The sequence below is a fragment of the Eubalaena glacialis genome, chromosome Y (assembly GCF_028564815.1).
Source record: "Eubalaena glacialis isolate mEubGla1 chromosome Y, mEubGla1.1.hap2.+ XY, whole genome shotgun sequence".
NCBI classification, from domain to species: domain Eukaryota; kingdom Metazoa; phylum Chordata; class Mammalia; order Artiodactyla; family Balaenidae; genus Eubalaena; species Eubalaena glacialis.
In genome coordinates this window covers 5,872,704-5,897,896 of record NC_083737.1, presented here as the reverse complement: position 1 = coordinate 5,897,896, position 25,193 = coordinate 5,872,704, and the positions used below count along the sequence as shown (strand labels likewise).

At 47.0% G+C, this 25,193-nt stretch overlaps 1 protein-coding gene across 1 annotated transcript in view; it reads left to right on the top strand.

The window, feature by feature from the left end:
• Nucleotides 1–25,193, top strand: part of LOC133082937 (acetylserotonin O-methyltransferase-like) — a 195,311-nt gene that overhangs the window by 33,106 nt on the left and 137,012 nt on the right. The window contains exons 9-11 of the mRNA XM_061179620.1: nt 4,830–4,930; nt 6,276–6,419; nt 6,472–6,711. Coding sequence (XP_061035603.1) covers nt 4,830–4,930; nt 6,276–6,419; nt 6,472–6,711 — 485 coding nt within the window. The remainder of the gene's footprint in view (nt 1–4,829; nt 4,931–6,275; nt 6,420–6,471; nt 6,712–25,193) is intronic.

The following is a 25,193-nucleotide window of genomic DNA, read 5'->3' as shown; positions in this document are numbered from 1 at the left end:
CCACTGCGCCACCAGGGAAGTCCCTAACTTATTTAAAAAATTTTTTTATTGGAGTATAGTTGATTTACAGTGTTGTGTTAGTTTCAGGTGTACAGCAAAGTGAATCAGTTATACATATACAGGTATTCACTCTTTCTTTAGGTTCTTTTCCCATATAGGTCATTACAGAGTATTGAGTAGAGTTCCCTGTGCTATACAGTAAGTTCTTATTAGTTATCTGTGTTATATATAGTCATGTGTATATGTCAGTCCTAATATCCAATTTATCCCTCCCACTTAAGTTTTTTTGATTTGCCATTTTTAATTTGATGGCAAAGCAAATCATCCAATCTCTGTTCACCGTGTCCACCTCTGTCCATTATGTTTAGAAAGGCCTTCCTTTATAAAAGTATAAACGTAGCTTCCAATCTCTTTTTTAGTACAGTATTTTATTTTTTACAGTTAAAAATGTGTGGGATTAACTCTGTGGAATTGATGGGGGGGATGCATTCTAGGAATCTACCTCTTTGATTTATTGAAATGGGCCATTCAAAAAAAAAGAAAGCAAAAGCAAAAAAACAAAAAAACAAACCAAAAAAACCCCGGCACGAAAGTGTAAGAAAGAGCAAGGTGAAGGAATCTCCAAATAATGATGCAGAGTAAAAGCAGCCAGAACCCCAAAGAACACTCGGTGTCATTCCATTTCTAGGAAAATGTAAATGTCTGGAAATACCATGCTTAGAAAGTTCTAAATGATGCAATCAATGCCATAGTGACGGGAAGCAGGTCAGTGGCTGCCTGGGGCTGGGTGGGGGGGGGGTCAGGGTGGAGGAGGGAATTCGGGGAGCGATACTCAGGGCATCTTCTTGCTTGGCCCTTTGTGGGTCATTCCCTGGGGGACGGCCACACGGGGTCCACGGAGGGCAGGTCCTGCGCTTTTCAAAGGCCCTGACATTTGCTGACCATGAAGGGACAGATGAAAGGGGAGGAGAAGGTCGTGTGTGTCTAACTGAGCAGGAGGGTGGGGAGACTCTTTTTGATCCCCTTGGGGGGCTCCGCTGACAACCTTGGATTCCCCACAGCCTGTGTTTCCTGCCTCCTCAGCTCTGGCTTCTGTTGCCCGTGGCTCGCGCCCCCCATGTTCGTTTTCAGCAACTTTAACGAGGCTTCCTGAGCAGGTGAGGCTGGACCAGGTGAGCCCTGGCTTCCCCGTGAGACGTCGCAGACCAACATCTCAGCTGCACCGGGAGGCGCCCCGCATCCTCGCTTCCTGCTTTGGATTAATACACGAATCCACACCGCCCACTTCCCGGCGTGGCTGCTCCCCTGAGCTTTCCGTTCTGTTCCTCACTTTTCTCCTGGCCTCTCCGTGTCTGAGTTGTAAACCGTCTTCCTCCTGAACTCAGCCATTCTCTTCCAATTTCACATTCCCACCCACCTCTGCGTTTTCCCGTTAAAAGTCTTTTCCTGACAAGCCGGGCATGTGCAGCCTTTCAGGTGCCAGATGTCGTTGGTACCAAGTCTGGGAAAGACTGAGAGCAAAGAATGTTTTGAAAATTCATGGTGGCAGGACTTCCTTAGAGCAGTTTTAACGGCTGACATGTGGGGCGGGATAACTCTGATGCGGGGCGTGCTGGGCCCTGTGGGCTGTGGAGCAGCTTCCCTGGTCTCCACCCGCCAGGTGCCAGGAGCTCCCCTCCCCCCAGTGTGACACCAAAAACGTCTCTGGACATTGTCATATGTCCCCTGGGGGCAAAGTCATCCCTGGTTTAGAACCACAGCCATAGACAGATAAATAGATGGATGGATGGACAGATAGATAGATAGATAGATAGATAGATAGATAGTCTCTCATGCTAGACAGGGTGTCTCAGCCTCAGCACGACTGACATCTGGGGCTGGAGGACCCTCTGATGCGGGGCGTCCTGTGCTCTGTGGGGTGTGGAGCAGCTTCCCTGGTCTCCACCTACCACAAGCCAGTAGGATCCTCCCCAAAGTTGTAACAACCAAAAATGTCCCCAGACATTGTCAAGTGTCCTTCTGGGTGGCCAAGTCATCCCCAGTTATGAACCACTGAGATAGGTAGGTAGGTAGGTAGGTAGATAGATAGATAGATATGGATGGATAGATGGATGAATAGATAGATGGATAGATATATGGATAAATGGGTGGGGAGAGAGAGAGGTTATGGATGGATGGATAGATATATAGATACATAGACATGGATGGATGGATAGATAGATTATATATAGAGAGGATATATGGGTAGATAAGACAGGATGGATGGATGGAGGGATAGATAGATACATGAGATGATAGATAGATTGATAGATAGATAGATAGATAAATGATAGATAGATGATAGATAGACTCTCTCATGTTAGGTCAGGGTTTCTCAGCCTCAGCACGACTGACATCTGGGGCTGGATGACTCTCTGATGAGGGGCGTCCCGGGCCCTGTGGGCTGTGGAGCAGCTTCCCTGGTCTCCACCCAGCAGGTGCCAGGAGCTCCCCCTCCCCAGTGGTGAAAACCAAAAATGTCCGCAGACATTGCCAAGTGTCCCCTGGGGGCACAGTCACAGTGTTTGAGCGCTACTATATTCAGTTAAAATTCCCTGGCGACAACATCTCACACACGTGGTCACAACTCGTTGCTTGAGGACTTCAGTGCATCCCGTGTGACTCCACAGGGACAGGACCCTGGAAGCTCGCACCTGGTTCCCCCCAGGATCTACCCCACACAGCTTTCCCTTTGCTGATTTTGCTGTGTATCCATTCATGGGACTAAACCATGACCATGAGTTCCACCTTGTAATGAGCCTGAGTCCTTCCAGACAGTTGTCTGTCAATCCCGGGGGGTCTTGGGAACCATGATGCAGCGTCCAAACCCATATCCAATCCTTGGTTTACAGAGGAGCCTGGATGGTCCAGACGACCTTCCCCAGGTGAGGGAGGCAATGATGGGGTGGAGGAGACCCCCTGCTTCTACCTGTGTTGGTTTATGAGCCCCCAGCACACCTGAGTGCTTCCTGTTCTCCCACATGCTTATTTCCAGAGCAGACACTTCTTGTCAAACTGTTTCTTTTGTGACTGCGTACGTGCTCTTTCAGGTTTTTCCCCCACAATTTTTAACCTTTGGAGTCTGCATATTTCATTTTCTTCTCCTTCGCTGTTTCTGTTTGAACGATCCCATCCAGGCTGCTATTTTTACCCCTGAATAAGCAAGGTTATTTATATACGGAGATGCTGAGGCATATTATTTGGAAAAGGAAATCTATTACCTCCGACCTAGGTTTGGGAATTTATAAAAATAAGCAGAAAATGAGTGTCTCGCCGTACCTGCTCATACAGAGGTTTCGTGCAGTCACGAGCTTGTCACTTCCAGGAAGGTATAAATTCAGGGGCAGGTGTGTTTCTGAGATTAATTTCCATTCTGGGTCTTTGGAGGAAGGGTTGTCCATCTTGTGTGCTGGCCGTTTGGGTTGCTGTGGACAACCCAAATTCATTGATTGATTATGTGGTTACAATATGGCAATACTAGCATGGCCTGGGTTCAATGGGGGTCCCCCCAAATGTGCTCACATCCTTATCTCCAGAACCTGTGAATGTGACCGTGTTGGGAAACAGGGTCTCTGCACATGGGATGAATTGAAGGATCTCAAGATGACATCTTCCTGGATTATCCGGTTGGGGGTCACCAGGGGTAACTATCGTCTTCACCTCAATCTTGCCTACAAACCCGGGTTAGATTTCAGAAACATCCGAGGACAAACGAAGAGGAAGGAACAGGATAGTTTGCATCAGATGTGCTTTATTTAGCGGGAAGAAAATCCTCCATTACCGTATGAATACCAGCCAGTCAAGATAGTCCCAATTCACCTGCAAACGCGACCCCTTGTTTATAGGAATTCTAAGGATTCTAAGGATTTCTGAGGAGTGAAGTAAATAGGAAGGGACCCCAGGAGCTGACCCTGTAGGTCTTTGCTTCCCTAGGCTGCATCTCTCCGAGGGAAAGGAGAATGATTTCTTTTGAATTCTGCACGTTGATATAGTCGGGGTGAGTCCCTGCGAGGAAAATGGGTTTGCATCAAAGTGCCCAGATGCAATGGCTTCTTTCCTTTTGATGGGGATTTATTACCGACAGGCGTTTGGAACAGGCCACACGGAGAGAGGAACGACAGAGGCTTCCTCAGCTTCCTGCCAGCTTGGGACGACGTCTGTATGGGGGGCTCGCAGATTCTGTCGAGACAGGAGGGTGTGAGCGCCCTGACCTCTCCTTGCAGGCTGATGCTCCCAAGAAGAGGCCCAGAGCCACGAGCCTCTCCTGGCTGGCTCTGCAGAGAGACCTGGAGGGGCCACTCTGCTTTTCCCCCTCCACATGGGCATTGCTGCCGCTCGCCAGCTGTGATGGTTAATTCTATGCGTCCACTTAACTTTATAGATCACAGGGGCCCAGACAGCTGGTCAAATGTGATTCTGGGTTTGTCTGGGAGGGTGTCTCTGGATGAGATGGGCATGTGAATCAGTGGACTGAGTGAAGCAGGTGGTCTTCCCCAGGGTGGGTGGGCCTCGTCTAATCAGTTGAAGGTCTGAATAGAACAAAGTGGAGGGAGAATATATCATGGCTATCTATCTATATGTATCTATATCTATCTGTATGTATCTATCTATCCTATCTATCTATCATCCTCTCTATCTATCTGTCTATCCTCTCTATCTATCTATCATCTCCGTCTATCATCTCTATCATCTATCAGTCTATCTATCATCAGTCTATCTATCATCTATCCATCTGTTATCTACCTGTCTTCTTTCCATCCACGTATCCCATTGGTTCTGTTCCTCTGCAGAGGACTACGGACACAGCTGGGGAAAGGACCTGGGAAAGAAGACAGGGGTGTGTGTGGATGCGGTGGGAATCAGGACGCAGGGCCCGTCCGGCAGGAGTGGGGTGAGTGTTGGGGTTGCTGTCCTGGGCAGAGCTGGTTCCAGGATGAGGAGGGAAGGGCAGGTGGGGCCCTGGGAGGAGTGGGGTCGGTAGGAGGAAGGAGGGGAGATGGGGGTCAGGGAATGGGCAGGGGTCTGGGGGATTGGAAGACGTGAGGGGTCACAGGTCAGGGGCTGCCTGAGGGAGGAGAGAGGGGCCGTCCTTACTCGGAGGAGCAGCTGCACGGAGCCCAGGGGCTGCGGCTCCCGGAGTCCACACTCCCTGCAACCTGGGCGCCAACCGCGGAACCTTCACCACCGCCGGGTTCACGTCCCATGCATCGTGTGAGGGACCAGAAGGTGCCTGGGGAGACGCCACCTTTCTTCCCCAGTGTTTGAATCCTATCCCACGTCTTGCTGAAACCGCATAGAGTCTGTGAAAGAAACTTATGCATCGGGGTCTCAAATAACATTTTTGCTTCTCCATTGTGCATGATATGTTAACTACAAATTGTATAAGATCCATGAAAACATAAATGTAATGTATGATTTGTCTATAAATTATATACATGTAAATATATAAAATAGAATACTCATTGTATTCTTATACCGTTATAGGTTGCACTCTATAATATATATTATACTGTATACAATGATATATGTTATTACCTTATATATTGTACTGTATATGATTATACGTATTATACTGTATATATTGTACGGCAATCATATATATTATTATATATTTATAATATATTAATTATATTATAATTTATATATATAAATTACATATAAATTTACTATATATTGTAACATAATTATATACATGGAAATAATATATATTAATATTTTATTAATTATAATATATACATATAATGTAGAGTATACATTTTATGTATAATGTATACTATACATTTAATACATTTTATATTATATAAGGAATAAAAAATATATAAATTAAATATATAGCATGAAAATTAATATATATTAAAATATAAATATATACCATATTATTTATAGCCATATAATCATATACCTATTATATATTATAATAATCATCTTTAATCACCTATAATTATAGATATACAAGTATAATTCCATATGATTATAACATACGGGTAACACTTTATCTGTTTATATATAATATATATCATATAGTTTATAAATGTATATCATGTGTACAATCTATATATAATTATATTGTATATGTGTGTCTCATATATTGTAATTTACGTATAATTAAAATTATAATCGTATATAAAATTATATATAAATCATACTATACAATATAATATTCTACGTATAAGGACGCTTATTATTGGATTTAGGGCGCATCCTCACGCAGGGTGATCTCCCGGTTCCTGGCGCAGAGCTCCCGAAACCCTAGGAGCTTCCCGAGTGACGCAGGCGCGAGGAGCATCCTGCGACCCTCGGAACGAGCCCCGCCGCGCCTGAGTCTGCGCGGAGGCGTAGCCCTGGGAGGCGCGGGCCGGTTGCCCCGAGGAACCAGCCACGTGACGAGAGGGTGGGCCGTTCAGCCCCGCCCCCAGGCGCCACGCAGCGCAGACGGGGCGGGGCTCGAGCGGCTCCCGAGGCGCGAGGCTTCCGAGAGTCGTGCCTGGCGGCGGCCCCGCGAAAACCCTGCGTAGAGGGGTTCCGAGAGCTCCCGGGTCGGGGAACCCGTCCGCGCGTGGGGAGAGTGACGCCCCCCAAGCTCCGCGGGGACGGAAGCTGCGGCGCTCGGGGCCCTCCCGGGCCTCGCCGTCCACCGCTCTCTCTGGCTGTTGGTCCCTTTCTGCTACACGGGTGAGTCAGCCACGTGGTGCCTGAGTTCTCTGAGGAGGGCGCCACGGGGCCCCTCCGTGTGTAGCCTTGTCGGACGCAAGTGTGGGCGGCCTGGGGACCCAGTCCCCGCGCTCGGTGTTGACGTGGGAGCCGCCCTGGGGGGCCGAGCCTTTACCCCGTGAGGTCTGCGCGCCCCCGGGCCCCTATCCGGGTGAACTGAAGTGGAGGCCGCCCAGCTGGTGTCCCAGGAGAGCCGGAGACTTGCTCGGCGTGGAAAGCCCACACGTTGGGTGTCGGAAGTGCTGTGAGTAGAGACGCAGTTTTCCTTTAATAATTATTATTAGTTTTTCTACTCCTTTGGAGCAAACACCTTCTCCTGGCGCTGACCTCTCTGCCCTTGGCCTTTTCCCCGTAAGCCAGCCTTCTCTCTATGGTCAGAGAATTGTCTGAAGCCACAATGAGATCATGTCCGTACCTGCTTAGAGCCTCCCTGGTTTTCCAAGGCTGTTAGAAAAAAGGACAAATTCCTTCACCTGTCCTGCTGACCGAGGAGGGGCCGCAGGTGAAGGGTGGTTCCTGATGTAATGAACATGAGTTGGGGCTGGTGGAAATGGTCTCCCACGGCGTACGTCTCGGGGTTTATACTCTGTGTTCTGTTGCTTCAAGACCTTCAAAATGTTTTCTTATTACTTAGGTTTGACGTAGAAAAGCGATTAAAATATTTTGGGGCTAAACGTTTTGCCCTACCACCTAAGAGCGGACCCGTTGAGTTTTGCAAGGCAGACCGTCATAGCATCTGTAAATACATGGTGTGACCCATGCTCCTGTTGGTCAAGACAAGTGTGTCTCTGAAATTTAATTTTGCATTTGTTGATTCTCACGTAAGTACAGTAACATGGGTGCTTTGCTTTCTTTGCACCGTAAATTGGTTTCCTGGTGTCGTTGTAATAAATGACCACAAATCAGGTGGGTTAAAACCACAGGAAGGCCGTCTCCTGTGCCGTGCCGGAAAGCTTAGAAAAAAATTTCTGCCAAACCGAGGAAGCCGATGTTTGGAGGCGGGAGTTCACCAGAATACGGTTTCTTATTTCCATAGCTAAAGCTATCCTTGTGATGTGACGTTATATTATGATTCCTGCTCATAGAATTTAGAATAGAACCTCTGCTTTATTAGAAATAGGGAAACCCAAGATGGAGTCACGGTGGCCAGTGTGGCACCCATCTTGATTGTTTCTAAAGATCTGATGTAAGGCTCCTTGCTGCTGGGGTTGTAACTGTTGCACCCTAGGGATTGTACCTCACAAAAGACAGGGTCTGAGTGCGGTTGCTGGAGAAGGGTCTCGATGGACCGCATGCGCTACGCTCACTGGAGACTGTCCGCGTCAGAAGCTGCCGGAGTAGAAGCCCAGGCTCCATCCTGCACCATGAGGGGCTCTGCATGTGCATGGCCACCCAGCCCCCAAGTGCAAGGATAGTCACCCGCTGTCCTGTGAGCAGTCACCCCCAATAGTCCTAAAGGGAGGACACATGCTGGGAAGGGACTGGCTCAGATGGTCCTGATCTGAGCTTGGAGTGATGTTCTGGAGTCCCTGTTTCTCCAATTTAGCCCTGATGCACAGTGATACTGACTGCCGGTCCTTGGAAACCACCTGTCAATCACCAGGGCCATGACTTGCTAAGGGAATATGAAAGACTGTAAGAAGTTTTGGCATTTCTTGTTCGGGTGGATTTTCCTTAAGGAAAAGTCTCATGAAAAGAAGAATCCTCAACATTTCTGCTGTAGAACCACAGCAACTCTATTCATTAGCTCTCTTGAGTGCTATTAGGTTTTTTTTTTTTCTTTTGTTCACTAGTTTCACAAAGATTCTACCTTACCATCAAAAAGAATGTTTTAAAAACCAAATTTTATCCCACTCCCTCGCAGTGAGTTATGGGCTCATGGGGAAAGGATCCCCCACTTTTGACTGTTCTAAGAAAGAGCGAGAAATACTCTGGGATTAAGCATTTGAAAAAATACTCCTGGGACTTCCCTGGTGGTCCAGTGGGTAAGACTCTGCACTCCCAATGCAGGGGGCCCGGGTTCGATCCCTGGTCGGGGAGCTAGATCCTGCATGCATGCCTCAACTGAGTTCACATGCTGCAACTAAGACCCAGTGCAGCCAAAATAAATAGATATTTAAAAAAACACTCAAAGAGATACATTTTTCAATCATTTTAAAATAACATTTTTTCTCATTACAAAAGTACTACACATTCACCGTGGAAAGTTTGGAAGATGCTGAGAATTAAAATGAAGAAAATGTAAATTATCTATAAATTTATAACCACCTATTAACACCTGTTAACATTTTGCCTTTTAAAAAGTGATTTAACCAGTACTAAAGGATAATGTAATCGTAGCTGAACTACTAATAAATTGGAGAACTATGTAATAAGAAATCTATAGGTGATAATTGTTGAAGCTAGGTGATGGGTACGTGAGTGCTTATTATACCATTCTATTTTTATATAGAAATTTTCCATAATCCAAAAATAAAGAGGTATCTATTTGAAAACTCAAAAAAAAAAAACCAAAAAACCACAGGAATTCATCCTCCCCCATCCTGGAGACCAGACGTCTCAGGTCAAGGTGTCCCAGGGCTGCGCTCCCTCCTGAGGCTCCAGGGGAGGGTCCTTCCCGCCTCTTCCAGCTTCTGGGGGCTCCAGGCGTCCCTGGGCTTGTGGCCGCATCCCTCCCGTCTCTGCCTCCGTCTTCACGGGGCTTCTCCTCTGTGTCCTGTGTCTGTCCTCTTCTGTCTTAGAAGGACCGTGTCATTGGATGTAGGGCCACCCTCCTCCAGGAGGACCTCATCTCAGAACCTTCACTTCATCTCATCTGCAAAGACCCCGTTTCCTAATAAGGTCCCGTTTTGAGGTACCAGGCTAGGACGTCAACTTAACGCTTTGGTGGTGGGACACAATTCCACCAAGAACGCTCTCCAAAAAGCAACATGTGATACACCTTTTATTTGGGTGAATTTCCACGATTTCCACGCTCGGAGTGAGTTAAAACACGTGGAAACTTTCATCCCTAAAGCCTTGGTTCTCCCTGTAAAGGAGTAGAGAGTATTTACGCATTTTCTGCGGTGCAGGTGAGACCCTCTCCCATTTTAAATGGCCAGCCCCTCGCACCAAACGCTGCGATTGGACGTGTTTTGGGTAAAATCCATCGGGGATGGATTGAGGAAGCTCCCCTCCTCTGGAAGGGTCTGCCTTTCAGAAGCAGCCCCTGCACCCTCGCCGGGACGCGGGTCCCCTTAACCACCGTGGCCGTGACGTGCAAAGGGCTGCTAGTTCAGGGTTGGGGGCACTTGGACCCTGGAAAAAAGAGGCACGTTGTTCGCAGAAGGCTCTGGGCGTGTTCCTGGTGAAGCCAACGCCTTGTGCATTGGAGGAATCGAGAAAAAGCGGGGGGTGGGGGGTGTCCTGGGACTCTGGTCCTGGAGATTCTTGGGCATCCAGGAGAAACTCAGGACCAGGTGCCGTTCTTCACGCACCTCATTTGACATCTTACATCTTTTTTCATACGCCTCTTTGGGGAGGGTCTCCGTTTCTCCTATAGTAGGGGAGCCGTGAGGGCGTCTTGGGATTCGCAGCTGGTCTGGGTTTTACTTCCTTACTTCGGCGTTGCCTGGAGTTTGCTCAGCCTCAGAGGAGCCGGGTCGTGTTTTCTGGCTAGCTCGCAGGCTTTGCTTCCAGCGGACACGGCGGAGGACCTACTGTGTGCACGGTGCAGTCGTGGCTTCTGGAACACCAGGAAACTCAGGGATACATTTTCTTCCTGTGTGACGAAGTCGCTGTGGGGGGTGGGGGGGATGCTGAGGGGCTTTGTCACCTGCGCGCCACCCCAGACGGCAGGGAGAGTCCAGGCTTCTGAGCAAATCCTCCTCCTCTTCGAGGCATCAGGTCCTCCTACTTTGTCGTGAAAGCCTGTGTGGTCCCTGAGGCTGTGTGTGTGTGTGCATGTGTGTATCAGGTTTATGTGTGTCTGCGTATGTGTCTGTGTTTTTGTGTGTGTGCATGTGTGTATCAGGTTTATGTGTGTCTGCGTATGTGTCTGTGTTTTTGTGTGTGTCTGGCTGTGTCTATATAAGTTTACATGTATGGGCATCTTTGTCCCGCATCTGTGTGTGTCTCTGCAGTTGTATGTCTGTGTGTGCCTGTTTATTGCTGCGTCTATGTGTCTGTGTGTGTACGCCCGTGTGCATCTATATTTATTCCTGCGTCTGGATGCATCTTTTTTTGTCCCGCATCTGTGTGTGTCTCTGCAGTTGTATGTCTGTGTGTGCCTGTTTATTGCTGCATCTGTGTGTCTGTGTGTGTGCGCCCGTGTGCATCTATATTTATTCCTGCGTCTGGGTGCATCTTTTTTTGTCCTGCATCTGTGTGTGTCTTTGCTTATGTGTCTGTGTGTCTGTATTTATTCCTGCATCCGTGTGTCTGTGTGTGTGTCTCTTGTGTCCATGCGTGTCCCTGTGAGCTCCCCCCGAGGCCTCTCACTGCAGACTCTTATCTCCCCGCACCCCATGTGGCTGTGTTCCCCGGGCCAGTTGTCTCTCTGTGACCATAAAGCTTGATTTAGCGGGGCAATTATGCCTTCCATCGGCTCTGTCAGCCCTGTTTCCTACCGTGCGGGGTCATCGAAGTTCAGGGAGTGAGGACACACGTGGCTGAGGTGGCTGAGATTCAGCATCCTACCATCCTCGGTAGGATGCCGAGAGCAAAACGGTCTCACCTCCTAGGAGACCAGAAGGCCCGTAAACACATGCCATAGGACCGCGCGCCCATAAACCAGCACCGTGCACGGTGTTGCTGGGGACACAGGGCTCAGTCTCGGGGGGGGGGTTGGGAGCAGGAGGGTTTACGAGGCCGTAAAGCCGCCAGGGCCCCATGCTTTGCATGGTTTTTATCGCACTGTGGCCACTCTCTCGTCCCCAAGGACTTTATTCTCGTGCCCGAGGATTAGCCGGCAGAGTGTCATAAACTGGAGACCGCGCCTGTCTCGAAGAGGAATTTTATTTGGTGAATAGACCTGGGCCTGAGCAGAGCCTTGGGATCCTGAGTTAAAACATGAACCACACACTTACTCTGTTTCTTCTCTGCTAAATGCACGATTCCATTTTTTGGTACAAATGCGCATTGATTAAACGTGAGTCTCACCAGGCATTGAACGAAAACCCGTGAACGTTTTATGGAAACCTACAACCTGCATGTCTTTATAAAAATATCCGTGATCTGAAAGCTGGAATGAAGTGATTTATTCGTCCATCGCTGTGATGGATTGTTTCTGGGGGTTCATGGCGAACCGTCAGAGAGCTGTGATGGTGATTCTTTGTGATAATGACTCGTCGGATGGTTATCTTATTCTCTGGCTTTTGGCTCCTTGTGGGTAGATGGGGGACTGTTCTTGAATGATCGTCAAGGTCAACTAGCGGCTAGAAGCTGGTCGCTGTATAACCAGTTCACCGAAAGAAGTATCTCTAAGTCAGAACATCAGAACTTTATTGCTTGGCAGAATTCAGTGAAAGAAGGTCTAGTTCTGAGGGTGTTCACCTATTTTTGACTAGAGAGGATTTTTTTAAAATTGAAGTATAGTTGTTTTACAGTGTTTTGTTCATTTCAGGTATACAGCAAAGTGATTCAGTTATACATATGTACATATATGTATCTGTGTATATATATATTCTTTTTTAGAGTCTTTTCCATTATAGATTATTGCAAAATATTGGGTATTGTTCCCTGTGCTATACAGTAGGTCCTTTTTGTTAATCTATTTTACATATAGTAGTTTGTATCTCTTAATCCCAAACTCCTAATTTAGCCCTCCCCCCCTTCCCCTTTGGTAACCATAAGTTTGTGTTCTATGTCTGTGAGTCTCTTCCTGTTTTGTAAATAAGTTCATTTGTGTCATATTTTAGATTTCACAAATAAGTGATATCATATGATATTTGCCTTTCTCCTTGTTGCTTATCCATCCTATATATAATAGTTTGCATCTACTAACCCCAAACTCCCAATCCATCCGTCCCCCCTGCCCCACCTTGGCAACCACATGTCTGTTCTCTATATTTGTGAGTCTTTTTTTTTTTTGGTAGCTAAGTTCATTTGACTTGTATTTTAGATTCCACATGTGAGTGATATCATACAGTATTGGTTTTTCTCTGACTCACTTCACTTAGTATGATAATCTCTAGTTGCATCCATATTGCTGCAAATGGCATTATTTTATTCTTTTTCATGGCTGCATAGTATTCCTCTGTGTGTGTGTGTGTGTGTGTGTGTGTGTGTGTGTGTGTGTGTGTGTGTGTGTGTGTATGTGTATATATATATATACCACAAGGAGATGGGTTCTTTTTCCAGTTTAATATGGATTGCTTGGGACACCATTTCATCGTAGGGTCCTTGGAGGCTGGTGGGACTGCCAAGGAGGACGAGGTAGTGGATGCCAGGGCTCCAGGAGCCCTTTCCCTGGAGCCACATGGGGTGGAAGACAGTGGGCTTCCAGGGTGGGCCCCCAGGGTACACTGCCCTGTGGGGGAGTATCCGACGTGTCCCTCTCTGTCCTGGGTTCCAGACACTGTCCCGAGGGTGGAGGCCAGCAGACGGCTGCTGTGGGTTGTCCCCGTGCCCTGTGCCCCGACCCTGTGGGTGGTCACTGTGCCCCTTGGGTGTGGCAGGAGTTTCCCAGAGGGTCCATCTGGTGCATCCGTCTGGTCGACCCAGCCCTGCCATCCCTGGTTCACTGGTTCATTGGTCCTCATTCCATTGTGTGATTCCATTGATGTGATGTTCTCACCAAGCTGCCACTTGACCTCTGCTGGGGGGCTTTGAGGACTTGGGAAAGAGCTGATACTACCTGTTTGTAGTCCTCAAATACCAGTTTGTAACCTTAGACCCATGGGTGATTCCACCCTGTTGCCTGAGGTAAAGAAGCTTGGACACCCTGGTTCTCCCACTCAGGACCAGAGTCCCGGGGGTGAGGGGCTCCTGCCTGGATCCAAAATGCTGATATTTTATGCGATGTTTGTATTCATTTTGATTTTTAAAAATCTTGCACTAGACATTATTTATCTTGCTTTCTGGTTGTTGTTTTTTTTTTTTGGTGTCATCTTCAATTTTCTACCTGAGGGCAGTGCCTTGCTCTCCTCGCCCTAATCCTGACCCTCCTTAGCAGCGAGCTTTTTTCACTGTTTACCTGTACAAACGGGATGCAGATACCCTCATTCTGGGGCGTTCGTGAGTTATGTGCCCAGCAGAACATCTGGCCACAAAGTAAATTCAAGTATCGCTGTTACCCTTTAGGGCAACTAGTAATAATACCAGCACAGAGAAAGATGAGAGCGTGGGGGGTCTGTGGAGCCCTGGACAGGAAGGGGACCCTCAGTCAGTCACTGAGATGCAACGCACAGAAACAAAACCTTCTAATGACTTGATCTGCCCCCTTTGCCATTGTTTTTTAAAAATTTTTTTAATTGAGGTGTAGTTGATTTACAATATTGTGTTACTTTCAGGTGTACAGTGAAGTGATTCAGTTATATTTACATACATATATATGTATTTTTTCCAGATTCTTTTCCCTTATAGATTATGACGTGTGAGGTAGAGGTGAGATTTTCAGATGTTGCAGGTGCTGATGGAAATGTGTCTACATCGGATCTCTTCACTTCACATTTCTGTTTAATGAAGTGTTCCATTCCTTTCTTGGTGTGGACCAAGGTGTGTTTTTGGAAGCCTCCCGGAGAGGGAGATAGAAACTCTCCCTCTGTTCCTCTCACTTCTGGTGCGAGGGGCCAAGTGAATTAAGGACCTTTGTTCTTTATTTTAAAATTGAATTTAATTATTTAAAAAAAATTTTTAACTTTTTTATTGAAGTATAGTTGATTTACAATGTTGTGTTAGTTTCAGGTGTACAGCAAAGTGATTTTATATATGTGTTTTATATATAATATGTATATTATTTATATATATCATTTATATGTTCTTTTTCAGATTGTTTTCCATTATAGGTTATTACAAGATATTGAATATCATTCTGTTATATACTAGGTCCTTGTTGTTTATCTATTTTATATACAGTAGTGTGTATCTGTTAATCCCAAATTCCTAATTTATCCCTCCCCTGCTTCCCCTTAGGTACCCATAAGTTTGCTTTTTATGCCTGTGAGTCTATTTCTGTTTTGTAAATAAGTTCATTTGTGTCTTTTTTTAGATTCCACATGTAAGTGGTATCACAGGGTATTTGTCTTTCTCTGTCTGGCTTACTTCACTTAGTATGATAATCCCTAGGTCCATCCATGTTGCTGCAAATAGCATTATTTCATCATTCTTTTTTATGGCTGAGTAGTATTCCATTGTATATATGTACCACATCTTCTTTATCCATTCCTCTGTCGATAGACGTTAGGTGCTTCCATGTTTTGGCTGTCGTGAATAGTGCTGCTATGAACATTGGGGTGCATGTATCTTTTTGAATTAGAGTTTTGTTCGGGTATATGCCCAGGAGTGGGATTGCTGGATTATATGGTTAGCTTTCTCTTTCTTGGTTGAATTAATGGTGGAGCCTTCAAAACTAAAATAAGCACATCTTTTTCTATGCACTGCTTCCTAATGCCTTTTTTTTGGGGTGGGGGGGGCACAGGCGGGGGCCAGTTCATGAAATGTTCTGCCTTTTCAGTGCATTCCTCATCATCATATTTCCCTTGCCTTCCTTCCCCTCCCCCTCCCCCCTTTCTGATGTATCCACTTCAGTCACCTTCTCCAGTCTCCACTCTTAGGACCCAGAGTCTGATGTTCTGGATTTCGTGGAATTGCATATGCATGTGTCTCTGCAATTTTGCATCTGATCTCAAAGTGTAGGGAGTATACTTTGTAAAGAACCCAGATGATGTAAGTGCTGTGTGCTTGATATGGGGTCTGCTTCTTGAGTGCCTGGGTCTCTGTTCTGTGGTTCCACTGAGAAACGTACATGTTATTGTTACTGTTTTGTTTTTTAAGCTTTTTAGCTAAGCCTCTTTGAGGGGAGGGCAGGGGGCAGAGATAATAGGTAGGTAGATACATAGATATAGATAGATATTGATGTACATATAGGTAGATAGATGGATAGGTAGATGGACAGATAGATGGATGGACAGAGAGAAAAGTGATAGGTAGATACATAGATGTGAGGTAGGTAGGTGGATAATAGAGGTTATACATATAAATGAAACTGTGGACAGTGTGTTGGGGACTTTTATTACGTCATCTTCTTCTGAAGAGCATTTAGTTTTGTTTCAGGAAGCGGATGCGGCATCACCTTGAGCTTGAAGACACCTGGTTGTGGGTTTCTGCGGGTGGATTGATTTTCGTTTTGCCCTTTGTCGTGGGGCGTATTCTCTCGACCTGGGTTGTGGCCCTTACTCCTCAGGCCTGGTCTTTCCGGGGGCTCCGTGGAAGGTCTCTGATGTCCGTCAAGCCCGTCTGACGGACAGGGTGAGAACTGCAGACTCTATTGCCCGTCAGGGAGCAGGTGCAGAAATGCCGGCTGCTGACTTCAGACTCCAGCTCCGGCTTCAGACTGCACGCCCCGCTGCAGACTGCACGCCCCGCTTCAGGCTGCACGTCCCGGGGTCTTTGCAGCTGTGTCCCCACCCCCTACAACGTGTGACGGGGGAGTCGGCCACGATGTGAGCAGAAATTTGTTCTGCAAACGTTGGTGTTCCACGGTTCCTTTCTTTTCTTATACTTCCTCAGTTTCCACCCACGCTAAGCCGCTCAGCAAGGCCGTCCCTTGCTTCCTGACCTCTGACCCCCAGAAGCTGTGGCCCACGGCGGGGGGCTGCCCTCAGACAGCAGTGTGGCTGGATATCAGTCTCACCCTTGTGATTCCTCTCCCCCAAGGACCCTTCCTCCACCAGCCTCTGCTTTTGGTGGTCCCAGCTCAGTGCCTTCAACACACATTTCTCTATTTTATCCAAAGTTCATCGTTGCTCTTAGCATGAGATTTTATCTTTCTCCAGCAAACACGCCGTCACTGGTGTCCTGACTTCAATGGCACTCTATTTTTTTTTGCACTTTGTAGTTTGTATGTATGGTAGTTTGGCCAAAGATAGATACTAAAATAGAATAACAGTGAGAAACTCTTTCATTTTTGCTGTTCTGCATTGATGATTGGATGGAAACTTAGAAGTTGGTCGTTTTCCCATAAGAACACATCAAGAAGAATCACCTAAGCAAACATAGGATTGCCTTTTTTTAAATAAAGATTTAATTAACAGTTATTTTCCTTCCAGTTTTATTGAGCTCTAATGGGCACACAGCACTGGATAAGTTGAAGGTGCACGGCATAATGATTTGAGTACCTACATCATGAAATGATGACCACAGTAAGTTTAGTAAACATCCATCATCCCGTGTAGATACAGAATGAAAGCAATAGGAATTTTTTTCCTTGTGATGAGAATTCTTAGGATATACTTTCTTAACAACTTGCATCCATAACACAGAGCAGTGATAATTACATTTATCATGTTGTACCTTACATCCCTAGGGCTTACAACTGAACATCTTATATGTCTTAACAATCATCCAATTTCTCCACCTCTGGCGACCACAAATCTGATCTCTTTTTCGATGATGGCTCTCTAATTTTGCTGACTTTTTTTCTTGGCTGTCGTTTGTAAGAGTGAGGTTTCTTCCAGAGCGCTGGGACTCTGTCAGGAGGATGTACTGCCCTGCCTGTTTCCTGAGACGCCGTCTGCAGACAGTTTCCACTGGGGCTGTGGGTTCCTGTGTCCCTCTGACCCGTTTAAACTCATGCGTGGTGAAGCAAGAGTCTGGGACATAATAGCATCGCGTGAACACCCAGGAGGAACAGGAGGGTGAGACCGAAGGACCCTGCTTTGTCCTCCTGCAGGGCGAAAATTCTGGGCGTGCTCCAGAAGCCACCCCCAGAGGGACTGGTGAGCCCCAGAAGGGCAAGCCCCTCCCCACTCCAGTGACATAATAAGAAATATATGCATTTAGTCTCTGCCCCTGTCTTCTGGCACACGACACCGAAAACCCTTGGAATCTCCGAAGCCATAAGGTCTTTTGTAGGCTAACGGGTGGCTCCTGGATGGCCTCAGGATGGAGCTCGTTGCCATGGAGACCAACCCTGACTAGAGAGTTGGAACTTTCAGGCCAGCCCCCTGACCGTCATCTGGGGAGAATGGAGGGGCTGGGGGTTGAGTTTAATCCCCCGGGGACAATAATTTAATCAGTCATGCCTACCGTACTGTGGACAAAAAAGGTCACCTGTGTCGACTGGAAAAAAAAAAAAAAAAGCACAACGTAAAAGTTGAGAATTATGTTTTATTTGGTGGAGAAGACTGAGGACTTCAGCCCAGGAGTCAGCTTCTCAGATAGCTCTGAGGGACGGCTCCAGAGAAGTCCAGGAGGAGCCTGGATATATAAGAGTTTGGGCAACAAAAAAACCCCGGGTATTCTGAACGTCAGAAGATTACTGTTAATTAAAGAAATCAGGCATCTCAAGGTAATGAATTTAACGCTTTTCTTTGTATGGAAAGATGCAAGAGTCTGGGCATCCTGTGTGTTCCCATCCTGAGTCCCTGCAGGGCTCACCTTCCAGGGCCAAGGCAGTGGTGGAGGGCTTGATGGCTGCAGCATCCTTGGTTTGTTGATATGGCAGGTGACATTTTCCATTCACACCTGCCGTATCAGTAAACAGAGGATGTTGAGGCCGTCAAGCCCTCGGCCACTGCAGCCGCCCCGCAGCGGTGCACCCTGGGGTCACTCAGGTTGGAGAAAAACAGGATCCTGGCCCTAGGTGCACATCAAAGGAATGATTTGGATGAGCCCAGACTCTTGGATCTTTCTATACATAGAAAACCACTAAATTCATTCACTTGAGACGTCTTTGTTTTGTAATTAGCAGTAATCTTTTGATGGTCAACGAAGTGTTTTTTTTTTTCCCCAGCAAAACTCCTATGTAACCGGGCTTCTCCCTGACCTTTTTGGAACCATCCCTCAGAGCTATGAGAGGCTGCCTCCCAGGCTCACGTCCTCAGTAACGTCCCCAACCATCCCTCAGAGCTGTGAGAGGCCGCCTCCCAGGCTCACGTCCTCAGTAACGTCCCCAACCATCCCTCAGAGCTGTGAGAGGCCGCCTCCCAGGCTCACGTCCTCAGTAACGTCCCCAACCATCCCTCAGAGCTGAGAGAGGCCGCCTCCCAGGCTCACGTCCTCAGTAACGTCCCCAACCATCCCTCAGAGCTGAGAGGCTGCCTCCCAGGCTCACGTCCTCAGTAACGTCCCCAACCATCCCTCAGAGCTGAGAGAGGCCGCCTCCCAGGCTCACGTCCTCAGTAACGTCCCCAACCATCCCTCAGAGCTGTGAGAGGCCGCCTCCCAGGCTCACGTCCTCAGTAACGTCCCCAACCATCCCTCAGAGCTGTGAGAGGCCGCCTCCCAGGCTCACGTCCTCAGTAACGTCCCCAACCATCCCTCAGAGCTGAGAGGCCGCCTCCCAGGCTCACGTCCTCAGTAACGTCACCGAACAAAACATAATTCTCAGCCTTTAGGTTGTGCGTTTTTTTCAGTCGATAGTTTGAAGCCTCCATAAAAATCCCTGAACTGTGGGTGTCAGCGAGCTTCCGGGTCGGTGAACAGGTTTCCACGCACAGCTTCCGTGGGGCTGTTCCCGAGTTGCATCGTTCCGTAACAAACCTGTACTCCAACAAGTGCACTGTTTTTGTGAGTTCTCTGAGCCCCTCTAGCAGATTACGGAACCTGGAAATGAGATCATGGGAACCTCCGATGCACACCTGGTCGGTGAGAAGCACAGGTGACGTGCTGGGACTTTTGGATGGGCGTCTGAAGTGGGGGCAGTTTTGTGGGGCCAAGTCCTCAACCTGTGGCATCAGACACTCACCCCACGATAGTATCTGGACTGAGTTGCATGGTAGGACACCCAGCTGGTGTCTTGAAATTTGGTTGAGAATTGGTCGATGTGGTGGCCAGAGGTATTGAGAGTAGCATGATGTATAAATAGAGAAGCCCCCCTCCCCCCCCCAAAAAACACGCTTCTTTGGACCACCTCTCAAATAAATTCCTTGTCCCCTACTCCTTGTCGGAGGGTCTGCTTTGGGGGAATGCTTTGGGGTGGGGGAGCCCCCTTCCCCCCTGTGCTGTTGAAGAAGTATGCAAGAAATCTAGGAATCCCAGCCCCCAAATCCAAATTTTGCCTATTCTTTCTGCTGCCTCTAGTGTGTGGATGGAATGGGGTCCTCTGTGTGCGAACTTGCAGTCATGCGCTGCCTCAGTCAGAAGCTGGTTCTTTGCGACTAGAGATGATCATACGAAGTGAAGTAAGGCAGACAGAGAAAAACAAATACCGTGTGATATCCCTTACATGTGGATTCTAAAATATGACATAAATGGACTTATCTATGAAGCAGAAACAGACTCACAGAGACAACAGACTTGTGGTTGCCAAGGGGGAGGGGAGGTGGGGGAGGGATGGAGTGGGAGTTTGGGATTAGCGGATGCAAACTATTATATATATAGGATGGATGAACAACAAGGTCTTGCTGTAGAGCACAGGGAACTATATTCAGTGTCCTGCGATAAACCATCATGGAAAAGAATATGAAAAAAGAAGGTGATTTTTGTTTTACAGAACATTTCTTTCACCCCAAGGCATCAGGAAAAGGGTGAGGTCTGGGCCAACCCAGGTCCCGAGCATGTGTTTGATACGTCCTTTGAAGGGGAGAGGAACACTTATGTGGAGGTGACACGTACATACCCTGAGAGGCAGCTATCATTATTTTATACCAACGACCCACGTGGTTTCCTCTTCTGACCACAGATAATGAGCCCCTTGATGGGTTATCCTGCTGTGTAATTAAGTGTCCTCCAAATCTCTTCAGTTGGTCCCTAAATTTCCAGGTGGACTGTTTTATTCTGTGAAAGGTGCTCAAAGGACTCCCTGGGTATTTCTACCGAGTGTACATTCCAGACGAGCAAAGACGCAACAAGAGCAAAAGTAGTTACTGTTTCCGGTTCTGTTCGCCATATCACAAACCCTTCCCTGCAGAGAGGCAGAGATGGATGCAATGAAAGAGCCTTTGCTTATGAATCAAGTGTTTCCATTGTTGAGAAAAAGGAAACGTAAACTGTTGACATCTGTTCATTTATCAGCTCACTCCACTCAAAGCCACCTTGTTGCCGGGCGCGTGCTTTCCCATAATTTCTCAGGTTGGCCTCCGTCGTTGCAGTTAAAATGCAAATCTACTCGCTGAGGATGCTTTATGGTTATTATTCCAATCTTGATGTTCTGGAGCCTAGAATAACAGGAGGTACAGAGGACCATGGGGATGTGCATCTTCCCTCCTTCAAGGTCATCTCAATGTCACAGAGCTGACAGGGGCACAGGCAGATCCCCCCTCCTCCCTGTCATTGGTTCTCTGTTCTCCTCCGCCATCACCGGATCCTTAGGCAAAGGCATGAGGAGTAAGGAAAGACCCTTCTCCCGAGACGAGGCCTGTCTGGCTCTGGGTCCCATCCTCTGCTTTGCCAGCTTAGGACTCCACCTTCCTCCCAGGAAACATTCCACGAACTTGCCTGATGCATGCTTTTTCCTGAGACACACAGGCAGGGGCAGCAGCCCACGGGGATGCCCTGGGACTGAGCCGGCGGGACAGACAGAAGCCTCGCCCCTCCTGGATTCATGGGGACCCCGCTTGAAGCCCCCTAAACAGCCAAAGTCTGTCCCAGAGAAAGAGAGGAAGCTGCCATCATGTGCGTTCTCTTTCAGATGGAAGTTCTTCACACACTAGCAGCTCTTTCTTCGGATTTCTAGGAACAGGCATGAGTGGGTTTATTTCAAAGAAGAAATTTAAGTATTTTTTTTTGCCGGGGAACTTGTTCAAGATATAGCCAGAAAGCTCAAAAAGGAAGAAAATATCTCATTTCTTTAAGAATTAAAAAAGAGACATATTGTTTTGAATTATTTAGCATTTATTTACAAATTTGTAGTGTTTTTGATATAAAAATAAATGAAATGTGCTAGTAGTAATGGGTGAGTCGAGTACATAAAATGTCACAGTATTAAATGAAGATACAGACAAATAAAAAAATATATAAAATGTCACAATATTAAATGAAAATACAAAGAAAATATATAAAATGTCACAGTATTAAATGAAGATATAGACAAATAAAGACTATATATAAAATGTCACAGCATTAAATGCAAATACAAAGAAAATATATAAAATGTCACAATATTAAATGCAAATGTAGACAAAGACAATATAAAACTGTCACAATATTAATGCAAATATAGACAAAGACAGTATGTAAAATGTCACAACATTAAATGCAAATACAAAGAAAATATGTAAAATGACTTGATATTAAATGCAAATACAAAGACAGTGTGTAAGATGTCACAATATTAAGTGCAAATATAGACAAAGACAGTATGTAAAATGTCACAACATTAAATGCAAATACAAAGAAAATACATAAAATGTCACAATATTAAATGCAAATACAAAGGCAGTAAGATGTCACAGTGTTAAATGCAAATATAGACAAATAAAGACAGTATATAAAATGTCACAGTATTAAATGCAAATACAGATGAATAAAAATGATTTCATATTTACTGTCTTCTCCCTCCTAAACACGGTATATCAGTTCCATTGCAGAAACGGTGATGCTTTAAGAAAACCGTCCCTTATAGACTAAGTGGCCCACTAGCTTGATATTGTTATAATGAGGACCTGGAATGATTCAGTTGCAAAAAAATGTACAGACGTTACACTGGGCAGAATGACGCCCCCCAGCAGAAGGATGGCCACATCCGAATCCCCAGAACATGAGAATAGGTTACCTTATAAAGAAAAAACGGACTTTGCATGTGTGGGGGGAGAAGCAGCCTGAGATGGGAGACGACCCCTGATTATCGGGGTGGCCCCGAATGTCATCACAAGGGTCCTTGTAAGAGGGACACTGGAGGGTCAGCATCGGAGAAGCAGATGTGACAGTGGAAGCAGAGGTCAGAGTGATGTGTCCACCAGCCAGGGATGCAGGCGCCTCTAGACTCTGGAACAAGCGAGGACCTGATCTCCCCTGGAGCCTCCAGAAGGTCCAGCCCTGCCCACACCTGGATTTTAGCCCCATGAGACCCACATCAGACTCCTCACTTCCACTGAGTATAAGACACACGTGTGTTCTAAGCCACCCAGTTTGTGGTAGTTTGTTACAGCGGCCGCAGGAAACTAACACAGAGCTACGGAAGCCATAGGAGCCTGCACAGAACGTCCATAAATGTGCAAAAGGATGAAATTCGAGAACGGGTTTGCCAAAATGACTGTCAAAATGGCTTGTTCTACTCTTCAGCTTGGAGATCCTTCATGCCCTCAAAAGCACTTTTGTTGATGATAATCACAGTGATTTCCCAATAACGAGAGAAAGAACAGGACAAGACAAGAAAGTCCACCAACACGGTGTGTGCAGGAGTGTCCTAGGGTGGCCAGAACCAATAACCCAAACCAGGAGGCTTCAAACCACAGGCATCCATCCTCCCCAGTCCCGGAAACCAGACGTCTGAGGTCAAGGTGTCCCAGGGCTGAGCTCCCTCCAGAGGCTCCAGGGGAGGGTCCTTCCCGCCTCTTCCAGCTTCTGGGGGCTCCAGGCGTCCCTGGGCTTGTGGCTGCATCCCTCCCGTCTCTGCCTTCATCTTCCTGGGGCTTCTCCTCTGTGGCTGGGTCTCTCCGCTTCTGTCTCTTAGAAGGACCCTGTCATTGGATGTAGGGCCACTTCATCCAGGAGGACCTCATCTCAGACCCTTCACTGCATCACATCTGCAAAGACCCTGTTTCCAAATGAGGTTCCATTCACATGTTTGGGGGTTAGGATGTGGGCATATTTTGGGGGGCCACCACCTTTGTCTGGAAAGACAAGAGTCATTTCTCTCAAGTCCTCTGGCCAGCACCTCCCCATCCCTCCCCGGAGTTCATCTTCCTGTCCTTTCCTTCGCGAGTGGCTCAGAGCTGCCCTTGCAGCGAGATGGACAACACAGGTCCCTGCTGACCGCTGCCCAGCTCTGCCTTCTCAGGACCACATCCTGCTCACCAGCTGCTGCCATCTCCTCTGTGTGCTCAGAGCAGGTGCCGATGTTTCATCCGAGGCTGACCAAGGGCTGTGTTGATTTAGTGCTTGGGAGAATCATGTACGCTGAGCTGATGCAGGGCGCTGGCTCAGGGAGAAAGTCAATATTTGTTCATAAAGTGTTAACCTTTAGGAGTCCCTGGTTGTCGCTGCCTTTCGTGCATGCCTCCCGGGCGTCTGGAACTCTGCTTGGCGTTCTGTGTAAATCCCGGTGTGATCTTTACGAAAATGCTGGGGACTTGTCTTTCCCTTTCAAGAGGGTACAGGAACTACCTCTGACAATGCAAATATCCCAGACAGTTTTGTCTTCGAAACTCACACTCAGGGTCTCCCTTGACGCCTTCTAAAGGGGCCGGAGGCCAGAAGAAGATGGGGGCCAGTGCGGGAGAGTCACTAAGGACAACGAACTGTAGGGCAGCAGGAAGGGGGCAGAAACAGCTCTGCATGTTTTGTAGGTTTTCTGAAGTGACATGCTCTCATTGTGGGGCTCCTGGGGCTGAATTGTGTTCCCTGCCCAAATCCATATATTGAAGTCCTAACCTCCAGGACCTCAGAATGTGGCTGTATTTGCAGATGGGGTCCTTAAAGAGGGGATTGAGTTAAAATTAGGGTGGGACCTGATCCCATAGGACTGGTGTCCTTATAAGAAGAGATTAGGACACACACACACACAGACACACACACACACACACACACACACACACACAAAGGGACGACCCTGTGAGGACACAGGGAAGAGACAGCCGTCTACACGCCCGAGAGAGAGGCCTCAGGAGGAACCAGCCCTGCAGATACCTTGATTTTGAATGTCCAGCCTCCAGGACTGGGAGACATAAATGTCTATTATTTAAGCCTGCCCACTCTGGAGTACTTTGTTATGGTGGCCCCCAGGGAAGTCATACAGTCCTTTAAAGCCCTGTACCAAAGCTCAGTTGGAGATTTTGAGGGTGTGGTTGGCATTCGGGACCTCAATTATTTTATATTTCTATTTAAAGGTGCTCACTGGCAGGGAACCCACTCTCCCTTAAGTGAATGTCATTAGTTTCAAGCACGTGTCTTTAAGCTACGAATTTCTTGACTAAGGATATAAAAAGTTCGAGGCGTTTTTATGAGGCTGGTTTAATTAAACATTCATGTTCCTCCTGACGTTTTAGTAGAAAAGAATTAAAATATGGGGCATTAAAATTGTTAACAACTTGGGATTTTAAGGAGGGATGTTTCTTCATACGTACTATTGACCTCTGTTGGGTTTAGCGACTATTGTTTTCTTTTTAATTTTTTAAATTATTTTTTTATTTTTTAACGTCTTT